General features: G+C 51.8%; 1 protein-coding gene across 2 annotated transcripts in view; it reads right to left on the bottom strand.

The window, feature by feature from the left end:
• Positions 1-3008: 3008 nt before the first annotated feature.
• Positions 3009-19841, bottom strand: part of ZC3H3 (zinc finger CCCH-type containing 3) — a 201882-nt gene continuing 185049 nt past the window's right edge. The window contains exons 11-13 of one of the 2 annotated variants that reach the window (XM_065832570.2): positions 17693-17901; positions 4511-4579; positions 3009-4354 (exon numbers count right to left, since the gene is read on the bottom strand). In XM_065832570.2, the coding sequence (XP_065688642.1) occupies positions 4323-4354; positions 4511-4579; positions 17693-17901 (310 nt within the window). In that variant the 3' untranslated portion in view covers positions 3009-4322. Of the gene's footprint in view, positions 4355-4510; positions 4580-5186; positions 5534-17692; positions 17902-19841 lie in introns of those variants that run through there. The other variant, XM_071803739.1, reaches the window with a different exon arrangement.

The raw sequence follows: 19841 nt of genomic DNA, 5'->3' as shown, positions 1-19841 counted from the left end.
GCTACCGAGAAACTGAATGGAACCCGAGCCCTTATATATGGGAATAAACTCAACCCTGCCCCGCCTCTAGGGGCGTGACCAGTCGCTTTCGGCCTATCAGCGCCGCGCTCAGCCGTAGCGATTTGCATATCCCCATGGCAACGCCCCGGGGCAGCTGTCAATCTCAGCGGGGAGAGGGGTCGGAGCTGCAAAGCGGCCGCTCCGGGGTGAGGGGGGAGCGGGGTCCCGGGGACCCCCCTGCATCCCCCGGGCATCCCCCGGGCATCCCCCGATCCCAACGGCTTCACCCCCGCAGCCCCTACCGACCACCCTGGGCCCAAGCCGGGCTGAGCAAGGAGCGGAGGAAAAATGCAAAAGAAATTCTAATTTCCTCCCCCCAAAAACCAAGAAAGATCCAAAACAGGCATTATTGATCCCTATTGATGCAAATCGTTTCTTACACCATCTCACTGAAGCACCATGGAAGCCCCTTCCCCACCTCTGTTTTCCCCAGCCCAGCATCATTCCCGGGTCACGAGGAAGGCTCGCCATCCTTGCCAAAAGCCATAAATATATATATATATATATATATGTATATATATATTTCAGATTTTTTAGGTCTTTTTTTGGTTATTGGTGGTTGGGGAGCAGCCGCATGCACCGGAGCTGGATCTGCTGAGACCGGACCAGTTTCACCAGCACGGCCTCAGTTGTTCCCTACACCAAGGTGTTGGAGGGGAAACTGAGGCACGGGGCGGTCACCATGGAGTTGTCCCACTGAACCCCAAGGGACAACCAACTTCACCCCACAGAGGCCATCGACACCCACCTGCCACCCAGCAACACCCCTGGGGGACCAGGATTGTCCCCAGTGTGTGATCCAGGTCCCACTACATCCCATCCTGGTCCCCACAGGGGGTGACAGTCCCTTCGCCCAAGTGACGGACACCCCCACTTGGGGACTTGGGGGACACTGTGCTGACAGTTCAAAAGCAGGGATTATTTGGGGCAAATTAATGGCCCCATGTGTGTCCCCTGGGACCCCAGTGACACTGCAGATTGTCCCATACAGGACAGCCTGGGACACAGACACCCCATATTGGTGACCACAGGGGGACAACAGGACACTCCCTAACTTGAAGGGGGGGCAGAGAAGGGGACAAAACGGCCATTTTTGCAACCAAACCCTCTTTTCATTAGGTGTTTCTAACCCCTATTCGCTTAATCTTGTGACCTCCAAATGCAGCATCGCTGTCCCTGTGCGGTGGGAGGTTGGGGTCCCACTATGGGACAAGAGGTCTGGGATGCGGTGCCACCTCCCTGCCCCTGGCACCGCATTCATCCCTGGAGCTCCTCACACCTTGGGGGCACCCGACCCCCAGCAGCAGCTGCCACCCACGATGGGACAAGAGCCACCAAGGGATTAGGACCAGGCTGGGCTCCAACGGGGCCGTCGCTTGCCCATGACACCCCCTTTGGGTATTTTTAGTTGGGTGGCCGGGTACAGTGACATGGCCGGGGGAGCGCGGCCGGGCCCTGTGGCATGTCCCCAGCCCTCCCCGCCACGCCAAACACCGGGGTCGGTCATCTAAGTTTACTCCCAGGCGGTCGAGTGACATAACCAGGTTGGTGGCCGCTGGGATGGCAGTGGGATGGCGTCACCGTTCGCTTTTAGAGCGGGGCAGCTCGTCTGTCCCTTTAACCCTTCAAGCAGGGCTGGGTGCTGCCTCAGTTTCCCCAGTTGGTTGATGGTGGGTGCTGCTGGTTTGGGGAGCCCTTGTGGGGACACCACCCCATGGTGATGAGGATCTTTGGGACGTTGTTTAGTGACAGTGTTGGGTTAACGGTTGGACTTGATGATCTTATAGAATAATAGAATCATTTTAGTTGGAAATCATACCATGGTAATTTGGGTTGGAAGAGACCTTCCAGGTTCTTAGGGACATGGTTTTGTGCCAGGGTTGGGTTAATGGTTGGATTTGATGATCTTGAGCATCTCTTCCAACTAACATGGTTCTATAAGACCAAGTCCAACTGTTAACCCAACACTGCCACTAAACAATGTCCCCAAGAACATCTACCATGATGCACCCCATGAGCTGGTGATGCTCCACCAGCATCCACAGCACAAATTCAGCGCAACAAATTATTACGAAAGGGGGGAAAAAAATCACACAAAGCAGCTGGCGCCTGCGGTGGGACCTGTGATGGACACCAGGGAGGGCAGGGGACAGTCACCCTGATGGCAGGCAGAAAAGTGATGCCACCTCGTCACCTGCTGCCCCGGCGGGGGACCAAGAGCTTGTGCCAGCAGCACCCGCCGCAGGAGGGTTTTCCAAGAAATGTTTACGGTGCCCTCCAAAAACGCTGCCCTGTGTCACCAACCCTAGAGCCACGGAACCCCCCCACCTAGGAACGTCCTTGCCCTGGGGACAGTGGGACAGCCCCACCGTGTACCCACCATCTCCAGCTTCACGGGGAGGATGGAGAAACCTCCCATTGGAGCCCATTGCCATGGCTGCTGGGGATGAGGAACCCGTGAGGACTCGGCAAAACCTCTCCAGGGGCCGCGTTTATCCCCGCTCAGAAAATTAATCACCCCCAAGCAGCGATTTAATGACAGCCAGCAATAAATTACAATCCTCCCCGGGAAGGGAGCCCCGGGAAGGGGCGGTAGAGCCGCGGCTCTCAGCAAGTTACTCATTGCTTCGGTTAATTAGTGCGATGTGAGGATTAATCCCCGTTAACCTGCTCGTTATGGAGCCGCGGGTGTGGGAAGCACCGAAGGTCCTGGTCACCGTCATCCCATCCCCGGGGACTTGCAGCATCATCTTCTCTGGGGTGATTGTTAGTGAATTTAAGTGGGATTTTTGTTAGGAAGAAACATCCTTTCTGGGATTAGGGGTGGGAAAGTTATAATAATTAAAAATTCTGAAAGATTCGGGGGGTAGAGCGGCTTCTCTCCCGCATTAGCAGCTCCTCGAGGGGATGATTGTGCCATATTGTTGAGAAAAGAAAGCAAAGCCACCCTTGGGGAAGAAACTCTTTATTTACATATCAAAACACACCAGTTAATAAAAGACATTTAATATCAACGAGGACTACGACATTTCTATCAAAAACTGGCTCGCTGGACACAGGCAGGGGTAGGAGTGCAGCCTGGGGTTGGGGGGACCCGCTATGGTTGGGGGGACACTGGGGATGTGACACCCCAAACTGGTCTCCAAGTGGCACTAAACCCACCCCCTGTTGCTGGTTCAGTCGCAGGAACCCAGGGAGGTGACAGGAATGAGTAAAACTGGTTTATCAGAGCATTGTGGTGGCTCCGTCACCCACCCACCCGGCAGGGACACCCGGGTCCCCAGGGAGCCCCCACACCCACCCGTGTCCCCGCTGATGCCTTTTCCCTGAAGATGCTGCGATCAAGGAGCAAATCCCACCGTTCCTGCTTCTCGGCATCTCTTGGAAAGGGGAGATCCTGCAGCCCCACCCCCAAAATTGTGTCTGTGTAGGGGAACGGCATCCCCCACCCCAAAAATCCCCCCGGAAATTGCACCCACGGACGCAAAACCCCATTGCGCCGGTCAGCAGTGCTCAGCTTGGCACAATCCTGCTTGCGGTTGGAGTGACCCCTAAAAAACCCACAAAAAGAGCCAGTTTGGGACTCTCAAGGGAGATCTAAACCCACTGGGATGGGGAGAGGTGGGGGTTGGGGTGCAAGTGGCCATGGGAGACCCCAATGTGCTGCTGGAGCGTTTGGTGGGAGCTCCATGTTTCCACTAGGGATGCTCTTGGCACACGAGAAACCTCCTCCTAAAACCAAGAGGATGAAGAGGGATGGATGATGCAGTGGGGGCCTGGCACGGGGAGATGGGGGCTGAGCCACGCGGGGGCTTTACACCCCGTTACATCCCAGCACAGTGATTTGTCACCACTTGTCCCCAATACAGTGGCTGACCTGGATGTGGGCAGGTCGCCTGATGGCATTAAAGCTCCTCAGGTCCCCAGGTCACCTCACGGTGAGCTGCGATCTCCGGGAGGATCAGTGGGGATAGGAGCATCTTCCCAACCCCGCGAGCATCCGAGGAGCTTGCCTTCAATAAACCGAGCGAAAAGAGAATTTATTGGCAAATTAAGACATTTCAAACAAAACTACTTCCCTGCGGGAATGGGTGGTGTTTCCCCACGTTGTCACGTGGCTCCTCACCCAAAAAGAAAGTGTCCCCGAAAAGCAAAATGAGACGAAGGTGTCGCGCCCGGCCGCTGCATCCTGAGGTAGGTGCCGGGTGGTGCCCGGCTCTGCGGTTCCTGAGCTGATCGGCCGCCGCGGGATCGGGTCGTGCTCACAAACGGGGCTTGATCTGCAGCTGTTTGCCTGGAGGAAAGGAAAAGATGATGGTGGGAGGTGGGTGATAAACATCTGGGCACCCCCCCGGCTTCTCCTTGCGTGGTCGCGGTTGGGTTGACGCACCCGCCACGGGGATGCGGGTGGTTGTTCAAGCCGGCAGCACCCAACCCCAAGAGCACCCACCTCGGCCGCCCTCCTCCAGACGGGTGTTTTCGGGATCCGGCGCCAAAGTTCTCCTCCGTTTGGTGCTGCCTGCGGGGCGGAAAGGAAAAGAAGAGGATAAACTCATTGTGGTTGGCTCGGGTCGCCAAGGAAACCCCGTGGGATGCGGGTGCGGGAGCATCCCGAGATCATCCCGCAGCCCCGGTGCTTCGTGATTTAACAGCTGGAAAAAAGGAGTAAAAGCTGCCCCAGAGCGCACGGTGCCACCAATGAGAAGGATTAATTAGTGAATAAACGGAGAAAAATAAATACACCCAACTAATTGCATCCCGTGCCTCCCATCCTGAAGCCCGTAGCGATGGTTGGGGCTTCCTCACCGCCCTGCTAGCCCGTTGGTGGGGACATGTGTGTCCTCAGTGCGGTGCTCAGCCTGGTCGTGTTGTCCCACATCCTTTCCTCAGCCTTTTGGTGCGGATTTGGTCCCTTTGGGGTGGGGATGTGCCTCCCTGCAAGCCTGGAGATGACTTTCCACGTCACCACGGCCAAGATCGAGGTGGCTGGTTGCCCAAATCACTGAGCATCCTCATCTCCCACAAGCAGTGCAGGATGCTCACAGGTTCCTTCCTACCACAACAGTGAGTTTGCCACAAAATCCCCAAGTTACATGCAAAAGAAGCAAAATAAAAAGTAGCCAAACCTCCAAATTGCAGCATCATGACCCGTGGCGGGGTTGGGTTGGAGAAGGGAAGAGCAGAGCACCAGCAAACAAGAAGTTAATTTTGGGGACCAAACTTTTCCATCATCTCCCCGAAGATGCTCTGGGTGATGATTTGTGCTTGTTGGAACACTGGGCCTCCCTCAAAGAGGGTCCTGGGTGGTTGGATAAAGCCAAAACACCACAAAGTGTCAACTCTGGGAGGTGACCTCATTGCAGGATGAGTCCAGGCACATCCCACGGACCACGATGGATGGTGTGAAGTCCTCCTTGATTTCAGTCATAACACTGGATGTGTCCTTGTGCAGAGTTTGTCCTATTTTCTCTCCCTGAAGGGCACAGAGAGGTGGTTATGGGGTCCTACCTACCAGACTGAACCACAGAATCCCAGAATGTCAGGGGTTGGGAGGGACCTGGAAAGCTCATCCAGTGCAATCCCCCCATGGAGCAGGAACACCCAGCTGAGGTTCCACAGGAAGGTGTCCAGGCGGGTTTGAATGTCTGCAGAGAAGGAGACTCCACAACCTCCCTGGGCAGCCTGGGCCAGGCTCTGCCACCCTCACCAGGAACAAGTTTCTTCTCAAATTTAAGTGGAACCTTTTGTGTTCCAGTTTGTACCCATTACCCCTTGTCCTATCACTGGTTGTCACTGAGAAGAGCCTGGCTCCATCCTCCTGACACTCACCCTTTATAGATCTGTAAACATGAATGAGGTCCCCCCTCAGTCTCCTCCAGCTCCAGAGCCCCAGCTCCCTCAGCCTTTCCTCACACGGGAGATGCTCCACTCCCTTCAGCATCTTGGTGGCTGCGCTGGACTCTCTCCAGCAGTTCCCTGTCCTTCTGGAACTGAGGGGCCACAACTGCACACAATATTCCAGGTGTGGTCTCCCCAGGGCAGAGCAGAGGGGCAGGAGAACCTCTGTGACCTACTGACCACCCCCTTCTAACCCACCCCAGGTACCATTGGCCTTCCTGGCCACGAGGGCCCAGTGCTGGCTCATGGTCACCCTGCTGCCCCCAGGACCCCCAGGTCCCTTTCCCTACACTGCTCTCTAATAGCTCATTCCCCAACTTATACTGGAACCTGGGGTTGTTCCTGCCCAGATTCAAGACTCTACACTTGCCCTTGTTCTATTTCATTACATTTTCCCCCGCCCAACCCTCCAGCCTGTCCAGGTCTCTGGATGGCAGCACATTTTCCAGTGTCACCACTCCTCCCAGCTTGGTGTCATCAGCAAACTTGCTGACAGTCACTCTATTCCCTCATCCAAATCACTGATGAATATATTAAGTGGTGGGCAGGAGCGTGGTGGCCACCTGGGCAAGGAGAAGACACCAAAATGAATGAGGATGCGAAAAGGAGGAGGTTTTCCAGATAAAAAAGTACCCACAGCTTGTTGAGTGATGAGTTTTAGTGGGAAAAGTCTTCTCTTGCTTGGGATGACAAGAGGTGGAGAAGGTCAGCAAGTGGAGAAGGTCATGGAGAAGATGGAGAGAATCCACCACACATCTTGCTCATGTCCTTGCACAAACCCAGCATTGGCACTTGGACATTATACACCCCAAACGATGACGCCCAACGTGGCAATGAGACCACGGGCACCTTCCAGCAGCCTTGAAAACCCACAGGAGAAGGTTTTGAGACAGGACAGGTGAGGGACCTCAAGTAGCATTTGACGACAGGGAGTCACCAAGAGTTTTTCTTTCAGTTTGAAACTTGGGCAAACAAACTCGCTCGGCGTCGGAGGCGCCATGGCAGTGATACATCGCTTTGGAGTTAATTTATGTACAATAAAGAGGGCTCATTTAGCACCTTTCCACCCTTAATATAACACCCATACATCAGCAGCCACCACAGGATGGGCTATTAGTCACCGGCGACGCGACAAATTCGGCTTTGGGGAACAGCAACATCGAACAAACACCCATCAAATCCCACTCGGATGCTGAGAACGCTCTGGATTTGCCGGCTGATCCCTTTTTTGCATCGCTCCAGATGGTTTTTCCAGCTTGGAATTTCCAAATCTCAGCCCGGTCGCTGGAATTCGGGGTTAAAAACCGGTATTTTCCTCCTTCGTGATTGTGGCCTCGGTCTGACAAGAACAGTGGAAACAGCTCAATTTCCCCCCGGAGGAAACTTCATTAACTAATATCCAAGCAGCGTTGCGAAACCCACGCTTTGCAAATCAAAGCAAATATAATTATAGAAGTGGAAATATCGATTTTTTATTTCTAAGAGGATAAAAAAAACAAGGTGATTTTTTAAATCAACCGTAATTAGCTTCCCGACTCTGGTATGGGGTTGTACAGAGCCAAGATGCTTTTAGAGCATCCACGCTTGGTTTTGAAGGTATTCCTGAAACAATTGAAGAGGGTAACGATGAAATCAACCCAAAATAGGTTGTAAAAGGACGAAACTGGTCCAGTCTCACCTCGGATGGAGGGAGATACCGCTCCTGGAAAGGATGGAGCAGCGGATGCTTCATCCCAAGGAAAGGAGAATGAAATTAGGGGGGGGACCTGGAGGAAAAGGGGGTGTCATTTAAGCCACCCCAGCAAAGGAAAATGTATTTTCCGCTTTTTGTGCATGGGAGATCCTACAAATGGCGTGATCCATCTTGGGGCACATCTCATGCATCTTCGCTCCGTTTTCCCCCTGTTTCTTCTCTGCATTTCAGCAGCCAAACAATCCATCTTCCAGCAACCAGGTATATAATTTCTAGTTAGCAAAATCCAGGCTAAAAAAGAAAAGAAAGAAACAAAAATCCCCCCCTTTTTTTTTCATTACAATGATTGAACTGCTTCCGAAAGAGAAGAACCAGGGCTGGATCACGAGCTCCCTGTCGAAAAACCGAGTGGCTTTTGCTGAGCTTGTCAGCCTCGCCGGAGAATGAGGATTTCCAGCGCTCTTCCTCCTGATGAAAATCAACATTTATTTTGCCTAAACCTAAGAAAGTGTCAGGCAGACAGAGAAACTTGCCACTCTCGGCGAGGGGAAGGAAGGGAAAAGAGGGAAATCTAATAGAAATATATTATCAAGTCCGAGGAGTGGACAGGGCAGTAAATCACGCTTCAGGTGGCACCATTACATTTTTCAATAACACCTGGTTTTCCCCCAGACGCTGTCGAGTCCGGTGGCTCCATCTGCACTCAAAAGTTAAAAGAAAATTCGTTTCATCCAGATGCTGATATAAGGGGGATTTAAAAGGATTTAAAGGTAGGGAATGAGCTATTAGAGAGCAGTGTAGGGGAAAGGGACCTGGGGGTCCTGGGGACAGCAGGGTGACCATGAGCCAGCACTGGGCCCTTGTGGCCAGGAAGCCAATGGTACCTGGGGTGGGTTAGAAGGGGGTGGTCAGTAGGTCAGAGAGGTTCTCCTGCCCCTCTGCTCTGCCCTGGGGAGACCACACCTGGAATATTGTGTCCAGTTGTGGCCCCTCAGCTCCAGAAGGACAGGGAACTGCTGGAGAGAGTCCAGCGCAGCCACCAAGATGCTGAAGGGAGTGGAGCATCTCCCGTGGGAGGAAAGGCTGAGGGAGCTGGGGCTCTGGAGCTGGAGGAGACTGAGGGGTGACCTCATTCATGTTTACAGATATAGAAAGGGTGAGTGTCAGGAGGATGGAGCCAGGCTCTTCTGGGTGACAACCAGTGACAGGACAAGGGGTAATGGGTACAGACTAGAACACAACAGGTTCCACTTAAATTTGAGAAGCAACTTCTTCATGGTGAGGGTGTCAGAGCCTGGCCCAGGCTGCCCAGGGAGGTTGTGGAGTCTCCTTCTCTGCAGACATTCAAACCCGCCTGGACACCTTCCTGTGGAACCTCAGCTGGGTGTTCCTGCTCCATGGGGGGATTGCACTGGATGAGCTTTCCAGGTCCCTTCCAATCCCGGACATTCTGGGATTCTGTGAATCCCCTCGGATGAGGGGGGGGTAAAAGGACATGGGTCTGGTTCTTGTCCCCACGTCCTCTCCCTTCTCACCGTTCCAGATCTCCGAGGATTTAAATATTGCTTTTTGTCCCCAAAACTGTGAGGGTTGAATGTAACTGGAGATGCCCCATGTCAGTATGGAAGATGCCCCAGCCCCAAAACCAGGGGATGCACAAGAGGATGGTTCATTTCCAGCTATAAAAAGCTTTCCCAGAGGGAAAAATGGTTATTTGGATATTTTTCCTTCCCTACCAAGTTCCAGATCGATGGGATGTTTGGTCTCCATCGCTCTCCCGATGCTGCTGGGGGGGATTTTATCCTCTCCTGCATCCAGCTGGGCTCAAGAAAGGGGCTTTGCAGCCATCCCTGTGTAAAATGGCCTAAAATGAAACAAAAAATCCCATTTCCCAAAGGAAAACAGGCTAATGAGGTGCCTGCAATTAGCAGGAGTTTTAACAGCTGGATGGTCAATGTTCTGGTTATTAATACAACAAAAATTACCACCCCGTGGCTCGGAGCACTGAGATGCATCCCAGCATCTCCCCGATGTATCCTCAATGTTCAACACCGCAAGGAGAAACCCCCCAAAACCCCCCAAAATCCCCAAACTCACTTTTTTCTCCCCCCATTCCCAAAGGAAAAATATCCCTTAACCCCTTCCCAGCCACTTTGGTCAAATCTCTGTTGAAAATGGCTTTTTCTTTCACAGCAAAAGCACTTGGCTGAGTCACCTCCTGGAGAAACTTGGGTTGGGAGATGCCTCTTTTTTAAAATAAATTAAAATAATAATTATTTTTTTAATCAAGCCCAAGAACAAAAGGCAGGATGGGACAATGGTTAAGCCCCATAATTCTTCCGCAAATTATTTTTCACATGCAAAAGCAGCGGGGGGATGATGGATCTGGCACTAAATCCACCCGGTGAGACAACGTGCACCAAAACCTCACCCAGTTGCTGTTCCACCCAGACCTTCTGTCCTTCAGGTGAGGGAAACATCAAGGCTGGGATGTCAGGAGAAGCTTTGTCCCCAAGGAAAAATGCTCAGATGTTTTCTTCCTGTCTAATAATGAAATCTGAAGGGGGAATGTGCTGGAGGAGATGTTTCACCACCACCTTGTGGTGTCCATATCCTGCCATGTTTGTAGAGCTGGACATCTCTGCTGGGATGTCCTTTCCGTGTCTCTTCTCCTTAATTCCTTCTTTTCTGGAGGAAAAAAGCCACCAGAAAACCAGTCATGAGCTGCAACAGTGGGAAAAGGTCTTTGTTGGGTTGAGGGCATGGCAGAGATCCTTTGTGGTCTGGTGCTACATGGTGACCATGAAGACATAGGGTGAAGACCACATGTGGCCTTTACTGGTGAGCTGGAGCTTATAGAATCATTTTGGTTGGAAGAGACCCTAAAGAACATCGAGTCCAACCATAAACCCAACACTGGCACTAAACCATGTCCCTAAGAACATCATCTACCATCATCTTGAACCTCATCTACCTCATCATGATCATTATCCAGAAGAAGACGGGATTTCACCATCTCAGAGAGCTCTTCTATCTCCAGTTTTCAGGTCACTAAATAACTCAGGGAAGGGACAACAAGGCTGCCCAGTGGTGACAGTTTGAAGGAGATGGGTTTTCAGAAATCCTCAGCAAAGTCTAAAAGCTCTGGTCTTCAGACCGAACATCACAGGTGGATGAGACCCCAAAAATGGGCGAAAAATTACTATGGATGCAGCAGATTTCAGTCCTGGAAAAGGAATGAGACTTGACGGGTCTGAAAGTCACCTGCAAATTAATGATGAAAGAGGATTGGAAATGTGCAGGTAGCTTGGTCCAGGCAGAAAGTAAATCTTCAACCAATTTTGTGGGGTAAGAAATGATTTCGAGTCAGAGTAAGAGCTCAATTACAAAAAATCAAAGCACTCGTTGGGTTTACTGGAAGTTTCAACTAAATTGGCCAATTTGCAATACGGAAATTAAATGGCGGTGAAGTTTCTGACTTTTGGACCTTCTCAGAACCACCAAGACATGAGGAGATCCAACCCCAACCTTCAGAAACACCTTTGTTATATGTAGCACCCTAAAGCCTGATGGTACCTTCAAGCTTGATGGAGTCCTGCAGGATCAGGGCTTTTGTAGGGGATGGAGAAGGAGGGGATGGAAGAGATGGAGGGATGGAGGGATGAAGACAAGAGCCACCAGATCTAAGTCATTACTGCAGAGGAATGGGCAAGGTCCACCAAGGAGTCCCCTTGGTGAAGTCCACCAGCCCATCTCTCTGGGATGGGAAGGAAGAACCATGACCAAGAAGAAGATGTTTGAAACCAGTATCCAGGGTGGATGAAAACAACCTAAACCTCTCCCACTGCATGGACCCCCACCAAAAAGCACTCGAACCCATAAGGAACTGTTGACTTGGGAGGAGAAGACGCACTTGCTAATGACCCAGGCAGATCCAGCCCATTAACAGGAAACTAATTAGCCTGATACGCGTTGTCCTGCTCCAGGGATAGGTGCAGCCCGCTACCTGCAGCTCGATAGATATTTACATTGAAAAAAGCAATTTCAGTAGAGATTTGTTAATTCAGTTATGAAAGAGTTTGGATGCTCATTAATTAAACTCTCCCTGAGTGCCCGATGGAACGTGAGTTGGTCAGGGGCTGGTGAGGGCAGCGCCCACCTGCAGCGGGATCATAGAATACTTTTGGTTGGAAAAGACCCTCAAGATCATCGAGTCCAACCATTAACCCACCTCTGGCACTACCCCATGTCCCTGAGAACCTCATCTCCATCTGTTCAACCCCTCCAGGGATGGTGACTCCAGCACTGCCCTGGGCAGCCTGCTCCAATGCCCCACAGCCCTTTGGGGAACAAATTGTTCCCCAGATCCAACCTCAGCCTCCCCTGGCACAACTTGAGGCCGTTTCCTCTGCTCCTGGTGCTTGTTCCTGGGGAGCAGAGCCCGACGCCCCCCTGGCTCCAAGCTCCTTTCAGGCAGTTCAGAGATCAGAAGGTCTCCCCTCAGCTCCTGTTCTCCAGCTGAACCCCCCAGGTCCCTCAGCCGCTCCCATCACACTTGTGCTCCAGACCCTCACCAGCTCCGTTCCTTTCTCTCGCTCCAGCACCTCAAGGTCTTCCTTGGTGTGAGGGGCCCAAAACTGACTCCAGAATTTGAGGTTTGGTCTCTTCAGTGCCCAGCACAGGGGACAGTCACTGCCCTGGGCCTGCTGGTCACACTGGTGGTGCTACAAGCCAAAATACTGGTGGTCTTCTTGGCCACCTGGGCACACGCTGGTTCACATTTAGCCACTGTTGACCAACACCACCAGGTCCTTTTCCACCGGGCAGCCTTCCAGCCACTCTTCCCCGAGCCTGTAAAGGGGATGCTGCTGTGATGGAGACACCTTGGGACCCTCAGCACAGCCAAGCGGGACCAGTCGCATCCACCTGAAGGGTCGGAAGCACCAGTTTTCTCTTAAATTCCAGGGGCTGGGGTTGGTCAGTCCAAGATCCAGCACCAAAGGGTTGCCCATCCCCACGGCCTCATGCCCTGTTATGGGGATCTCTCAAGCACGGGGTGGAGAAGGGGAGGAGATTTACGTTTCCAAAGTTATTCCTCCAGAAGTGAAAGCGGTAAACAAACCCAGAAGCGTTTGCACCTCCACGAATTCTTCCAAAGCCAAAGCGTTTTTGAGCGTGCTCAGCGGAGCCGTTAAAAAAGACTGTAGCGAGCATCTTCCATTAACGTTACGACCGTGAAATATGACAATAAAATGATAGCCGTATGGTCGCAAATTTGCAGCCCGCCGAGTTGCTAGGGGTTTATCGTCACTCAAACGTGCAGAGAGCTGTAAAATGTTTACAGAAAGGGTCGTTTGCAGCTATAAAATCCTCTTTTCTCTCCTAAACAAGGCTGAGTGGAGCCATTTACAAACCCCTGAATGTTCATCGGGGGAGAGGGGAACATCTGTTCTCTCCAGGAGTTTTCAGTGATCTTCTCGAACAAATTAACTAAAATGGGTGCTTTCTAATTAAATTAGCACTCGATTGGAATGGTTTGCATTGGTGCGCTTGCTTACAATTAGCGCGGGGAGGCCAGTTAGGCTCCAGCGCAGGCTATTTAACTGGAAGGTGAAATATGGAAAAGCCCATTACCTGGAAACGGGTGTTGGAGGGGTAGGGGAGCCCGTGTTCCCTCTGTCTCTGCCTCTTGGATGGAGAACACAAGGAGGTGAAGGATGAGATGCCACCAAGCCCACATTTGACAGCCAGAACGCTGGGCTGGAAGCGGTTTGACCTCCCCGTGTCGCATGGACGGGCTTTACAGAGGATGCTCAGAAAGTACCGGTGCCCTCAAATTACTCCTCTGACCCCAAATTACAACCTCTTGCAGGTTGGGAACCCTTCCTATGGGAGCACAGCAGCGGGCTCAACATCACGCGTGTAAACCACATCAGCGCTCCTGTGGCAGAATGCAAACCCCCCTCTCTCCCCCCCACCTCCTTCAGTATGGAGGGAGTAGGCACATCTCCCTCTCTCTGCTACTTGAAGCTAACAGCTTCTTTTGTTTGGCCCAGAGCACCCTGGCCAGGGCCATTAGGAGAAGGGATTGCCAAGGCGCCAGTGAGCCGCTGGGCACCTGTGACCAGTGTAGGGGATGTTTGGAGGCTTCAGGGGCACCCCACACACAGTGTGGGGGTGCAGAGAAGCTTCTAGAATGCCTACAGTCAGGTCTGATCAGCCAGTATAAAAACGGGACTCTCTCGTCGAGACTGGGCCCATTGTTGCCGGTCTCTCGGAGCTGCGAGCTGAAGATGCTGCCGCCGAGAACCCCCCTCCCCGGGATGGAGACCCCGCTTGCCTTGCCGCCACGTGTGTGAGTAAAACCCCTCGCAGGATTGCGAGTATATTTATCCTTTCCGTGCACATATGCACGTGTAACTTCCCGTGCTTAATACAAGCACGTATAAAATTATTTCCTCGCACAGTCGCGAGTGTAACTTTATTCCGTGCACATTTGCACGCGTACTTTAAATTATTTCCTCGCACAATTGCGAGTGTATTATAAATTTATCCTCGCACAATCGCGAGTATATTTTCCTCCCGTGCTTCCACATAAGCACGTGTAGTATTCCGTGCACATTCGCACGTGTAAGTAAATTAACCCTCGCAGAATTGCGAGTGTATTATAAATTTACCCTCGCGGAATAGCGAGCGTACGCTTTACCTGTATCTCTTTAAAAATAATCCCGCACCGTGTTCAGGCAAGTGTGTACTCCTCTGGGACTCGGGGGTGGTTCCGGCATTGTTTTGGGTGAAGCCACGTGCATGCACTCTGTGGACCGCCTGTTGTACCAGTTGCTGCCCCTAAATAATTTTCCTCAACTGATACCTGAACCTATATTTAAGTCACTTTTGGAGTGCTAAAACCCTGTTTCTCACCGGTCTAATAAAAGTTGTTTTGGACCCTGTTGTCCCTTAAATTAGCCTCGGGGTGCCTCCGTGACAATTTTCCAGTCCCCTTTTTCTACATCCCAAGGCTGCCACCCCCAACAAGACCCCCGTAAGCTGATGCTGTTGCCCATCCAGGTCCTTAAAGGTCATCTCCAAACCCCCTCTCTCCATCCCTCCCGCACACAGCGCCGCTGTTTTTCTGCGTTCCTCCAGCATTTACCAGTATTAAAAGGGCATTTTCTCAAATGGTGACCATTTAACCAAGCAATTCAGATCACTCCGTAATAATAACCTGTCCTCCTCCTTATTTACAACCCTGACAATTTGCGTGTCACCTTCAAGCTTTACAAGCAGAAACTCAATATTATCCCTGGCACGACGGTGGCAGCGGGGAAGGCGCAGACCCCAAAAACCCATCAGCTTCGCAAGGTCTCATCCTGACCTCGGCTCAGCTGAGAACAAGACTTCAAGCTCATAAGCACCAGTCCTGGTGATTTTTGGCCACCACAGAATCATTTTGGTTGGAAAAGACCCTCAAGATCATTGAGTTCAACTGTTAACTCAACACCGGCACTAAATCATGTCCCTGAGAACCTCATCTCTGCATCTGTTCAACCCCTCCAGGGACAGTGACTCCACCACTGCTCTAAGCAGCCTGTTCCAATGCCTGACCCAATCTAAACCTCCCCTAGCAGCATCCACAGCCCCATCCTGTGCCCTTTCGGGATGATGGTTCATTAGTGGCCAGGGTTTCCTTTCTCCCATTAGGTCATGGGGGTCTCCAGCTGCTGCTGTGGCCCCTGAGCCCCTTCGTTTGTGTGTGCTGAGATGAGACTTTAATTACTGAGCGCCCCTCAGCATCCGATAAGGGCACTGAAGAGCATCCTCACGCCCGGATTCACCACGTACAATCACTGTGTCCCCTTGGCAGGGAAATGGCTTAATCATAAGATGATTTTAGAACCTACTGCAATTCCTGTCCAGTTTTCCTTTCCTATGGATCCTCCAGTATCTGTTTTCTCGATGCCATGTGCTCCCATACTCGCCAGCTCTCCACAACCTTCCTCCCAACATCTTTGGACTGAAACAGCTCCTCCTACTCATCCTCCCACCCAAAACACCTGGAAATCATCCTCCCCAGCATGTGCAAACCAGAGTTAAGAGGAAAGAGATGCCTGCATGGCCAGGACGATGACTCTGCCCTCTTGACCAAGTTACTCAAGGCTGCCACGTGCAATCCAAGGCATTTCGACAGCTTTCTTGTCCATGGATTAATTGCTTCATCTTCATCACAGTGATAAAACCAACCCGATTAAGTCGCTGCTTTGGGAACACTTCCCCGGCCCCACCGCCGAGATCAAAAGGGAGTTGAACTGGGGCCAAGGAGAGGGAAGGAGGGAGGCACACGGTGGGAAGAAATCCCTGGAAAGGGGAGCTGAGCACTTCATCCCATGTCACAGAGAGGAGCTCTCCCAGCCGGAACTGTCCCTCGCCGTCTCCACCGCACCGCGGTTCGACAGCGCAATCGCTCGCCCGTGACTTCAGAAATATGTTGCTAATCCTGGGAATTTTCTTCTCGACACCGTTAAGGCATCTCAGCCCTCCCAGGCTCGAAGCGCTTTGTGGCTGAGCCAGGCAAAGCCTTGTAGATCCTCAGTACCCGCTTACGGACGACGGTGCAAATGTCCCAGCGTGGCTTTTGGCACTGGATTCACCCCTTCTCCACCGGGATCCTGCCCCGGCTGCACGCTCGGTCAGAATGAAGATGGATCAGGATGCTCCAGCATCTCAAGCGGGGATTTCATCCTTACTGCCACGAAATATCTGGATTTCCAAGCCACATGCTGTCCCCTTTTCTATGATTGTGCTCAGGAGATGCAGCTGCTGCACATCCCTCCAGCAAAGGTTGGGAGATGAACATGAAAACGTGAAACATCGTCCGGCTTAACATCTCCCACCCAGCGCTGGGAAGGACCAGGTACAACCTGTGCCTTTCCATCTCTATCACCTCTGCTCCTGTGGATGCATCCCTGATGTGCCCCAAAGTCCCATCCCCTCCTGCAGAGTTGCTGGTGATTAAAGCTCCCATGTGGGACCTGAATTAGGAGAGGAGGAACCAAGGAAAATGTTGGAGAAGCAGAAATTCAGTTGATCTCCCCCACAAGCCGCTTTGCAGGGAAACAAAGACGTTTCTTCTTATCCTTTCAACCATTTTGCCCTGTTTGTTTTGTTTTTTTCCCCCACGGTCAGTTCAGTTTCAAACAGTTGAAACATTTCCCTGAACTCTTCCAAAAGTCAAAAAAACGTGTTAAAGCAGAAGCTGTTTGCTCTCATGTGTTTGTAAGCAGTTTTGCTCATCGTAAAGCTGCATTTTCCAGAAATTTTACTGATTTCCAAAGCCTCTTCCCCCACTTTTTAATGATGATCTCAGATTAACACGACTCTTCCTCCGAACTTGCCATCTGCAAACACCCCATCCCATTTCCCACCAGGGATGTTCTTATTTCAAATCTTCGAAGCTATTTCACATCTGGATGGGTGGTTCAGAAATGGTCCAGAGGTCCTTCTGTGTGTCTATCATCGGGTAATTTATAGGATAAGGAAGATGGAGCTGATGACAAAAGATGGGGGCAAAATCCTACTGCTTGGTTTCAAGAGTAAAAGCAGGGGCTCATGTCCTCACGTGAGGCAAATCCCAGTTAGAGCTCCCAGTGTAACTGGTTTGGTGACTCACAAGAAACACCAATCCCACCAAAACCCAATGGGGGAATAACTCTCCTGTTCCGTGAATGGTCCAGAGGATGGATGGTCCAGAAATGGTCCAGAGGTCCTTCTGTGTGTCTATCATCGGGTAATTTATAGGATAAGGAAGATGAAGCTGATGACAAAAGATGGGGACAAAATCCTACTGCGTGGTTTCAGGAGCAAAAGCAGGGGCTCATGTCCTCACGTGATGCAAATCCCAGTTAGAGCTCCCAGCGTAGCTGGTTTGGAGACTCACAAGAAACACCAATCCCACCAAAACCCAATGGGGGAATAACTCTCCTGCTCCGTGAATCGGAACAGCTCAGAGCACATGTGAACAAAACCAAAGCCAGCGCTTCTTACCTTGTTCCTCCTTCAATTCGTCCTCGTCTTTCTCCTCCTTGCAGCCCTGGTCACCGGGAGAGGATGAGGACTGGAGGGAGATGAAGGACGGCAGCTTTCGCAGCCAACTGGTCGGTGAGGTGTTCGCCTGCTTCCAAAACTTCACCTCTTGCTCCATGCTGGATGGTCCGGGCATTTCGCCATCATCGTGGAGCTGAGCTGGATCATTCCTGCAGGAGCACGGGGGAAAACAAATAAAGAAAAGTAAAATTATCCCGCTTGGCATCGCTGGGATGGCATCAGGTGGGATGGAAGAGGCTGGGGTGAAACAACAGAGTTGCACACAGAGGATCTCCAGGCTCCATCCCCGGCTGCCCCGCATCTCCGATTTCACAGAATCCCAGAATGTCAGGGATTGGAAGGGACCTGGAAAGCTCATCCAGTGCAATCCCCCCTGGAGCAGGAACACCCAGCTGAGGTTCCACAGGAAGGTGTCCAGGCGGGTTTGAATGTCTGCAGAGAAGGAGACTCCACAACCTCCCTGGGCAGCCTGGGCCAGGCTCTGACACCCTCACCATGAAGAAGTTTCTTCTCAAATTTAAGTGGAACCTTTTGTACCCATTTGCCCTTGTCCTGTCACTGGTTGTCACCCAGAAGAGCCTGGCTCCATCCTCCTGACACTGCCCCTTTCCATATTGATCTCCAGGAATGAGTCCCCCCTCAGTGTCCTCTTGTCCAGCTCCAGAGCCCCAGCTCCCTCAGCCTTTCCTCACACGGGAGATGCTCCACTCCCTTCAGCATCTTTGTTTCCCAGGACCCAGCTCAGATTCAGCCAGAATTTCTCACTCCCCAGCTGGATTCTTTGCCCTGCGCCTCCCTGCAGCTCTCGGATGCTCACGGAGATGCTGGACTCTGCAGATGGAGTGGAGGAGAAGAGGAGACGGAGGGAACGGGGAGCAGGGAGGGCTTGGAGATGCCCCCGCTGGTCTTGGCTCAGCCCCAGCCTTGCCGCCCTCCTTCGAGCCCAACTAACGTGACACTACAGCTGGTTCCACAGCTCCAAGACGGTGCCAATAAAGGAAAAAAAAACCCTCCTGAGCAGCTTCCAAGCTGGGACACGCTCCCTTCTCCACGGAGGATGCCAGGAGCCGGTCCCAGGACGGTAGGAAGGTCCCTCCCCATCACCCAGCTCATCCCTCCTTACCTAAAAAGAGCAAGGAGTTATTTTACACCTCGTTCACACCGGGGACGTGAGCTGTGTGTCATTCCAAGGCTCTTGTGTCACCCGAGATAAGTTCGGAGAGCCCGCTGAGTGCTCGCCCCCCTCCACTGCCTTACATGGCAGGGCCGAGCATGCAAGCCAATATTTTCTCCTCCTGCTAACCAGGATTTTTAGATTTTGGTTTTTAAAGCCCGATTTCAACTTGGTTTCAATTTTAATTGTGTTGGGATGTAGTTGTTTCACAGGCAGGGCTTGGGTACGAGGGCAGATGTGCCAAGCTGAAGAAAATCTGTCTCCCTTTGGGGATGAGGACCAATGTGTCCCTCAGCCTGCGCCCAAAAGCATCATTTTGGCCCTGAGGGAGCTCAGAGACCTTCCAAGGATTAACCAAGAAACCAGCCCAGCATCAAAAGGCTTTACAAAGCCTTTTGCATCTCCTTGTCCATCTCTGCTTCTTCAGGTAGTGAGCCCAGTCCTGATGACAAGTCCCTCAACACCACGCCGAGGGCTCAGCGCTGTTCTCCATCACAGATTTGAGGAAGATAGAGGATGAGGGATGGTGATTTCCAGTTTCTCACAGAGTTATGGATAATCTCTACCTATTTTTGGTGGTAGATTCTCCATCAGGGCTCCATCATTCATCTTCCAGGAGGAAGATCTACAAAAGCCTCGGAGATACCTGGAGGTGACAAAGTCCTGTGTGATAAATTTCTAAGGGTGTGAATCTAAAACTCCTGGTTAGTAGGACACATTGGGTAGAAAGATGTGAACTATGCTCTGTTTTCTCTCCATCAGCTCTGTCTGGAGACTTCTCCCTCAAACACAGACCCTGCCGAACCCTATTGCCCGTGGTGGCTCTATCAAGAAGGTACCACAGCGACCTACATCAGCAACATCTTAAAATAAACCACCACACTGACAGATACACACCTGGAAGATGAAACATCC

This window comes from Patagioenas fasciata, chromosome 2 (genome assembly GCF_037038585.1).
Source record: "Patagioenas fasciata isolate bPatFas1 chromosome 2, bPatFas1.hap1, whole genome shotgun sequence".
Classification (NCBI taxonomy): domain Eukaryota; kingdom Metazoa; phylum Chordata; class Aves; order Columbiformes; family Columbidae; genus Patagioenas; species Patagioenas fasciata.
The sequence above is the reverse complement of the archived record's forward strand: the minus strand, read 5'-3'. Positions and strand labels throughout refer to the sequence as shown.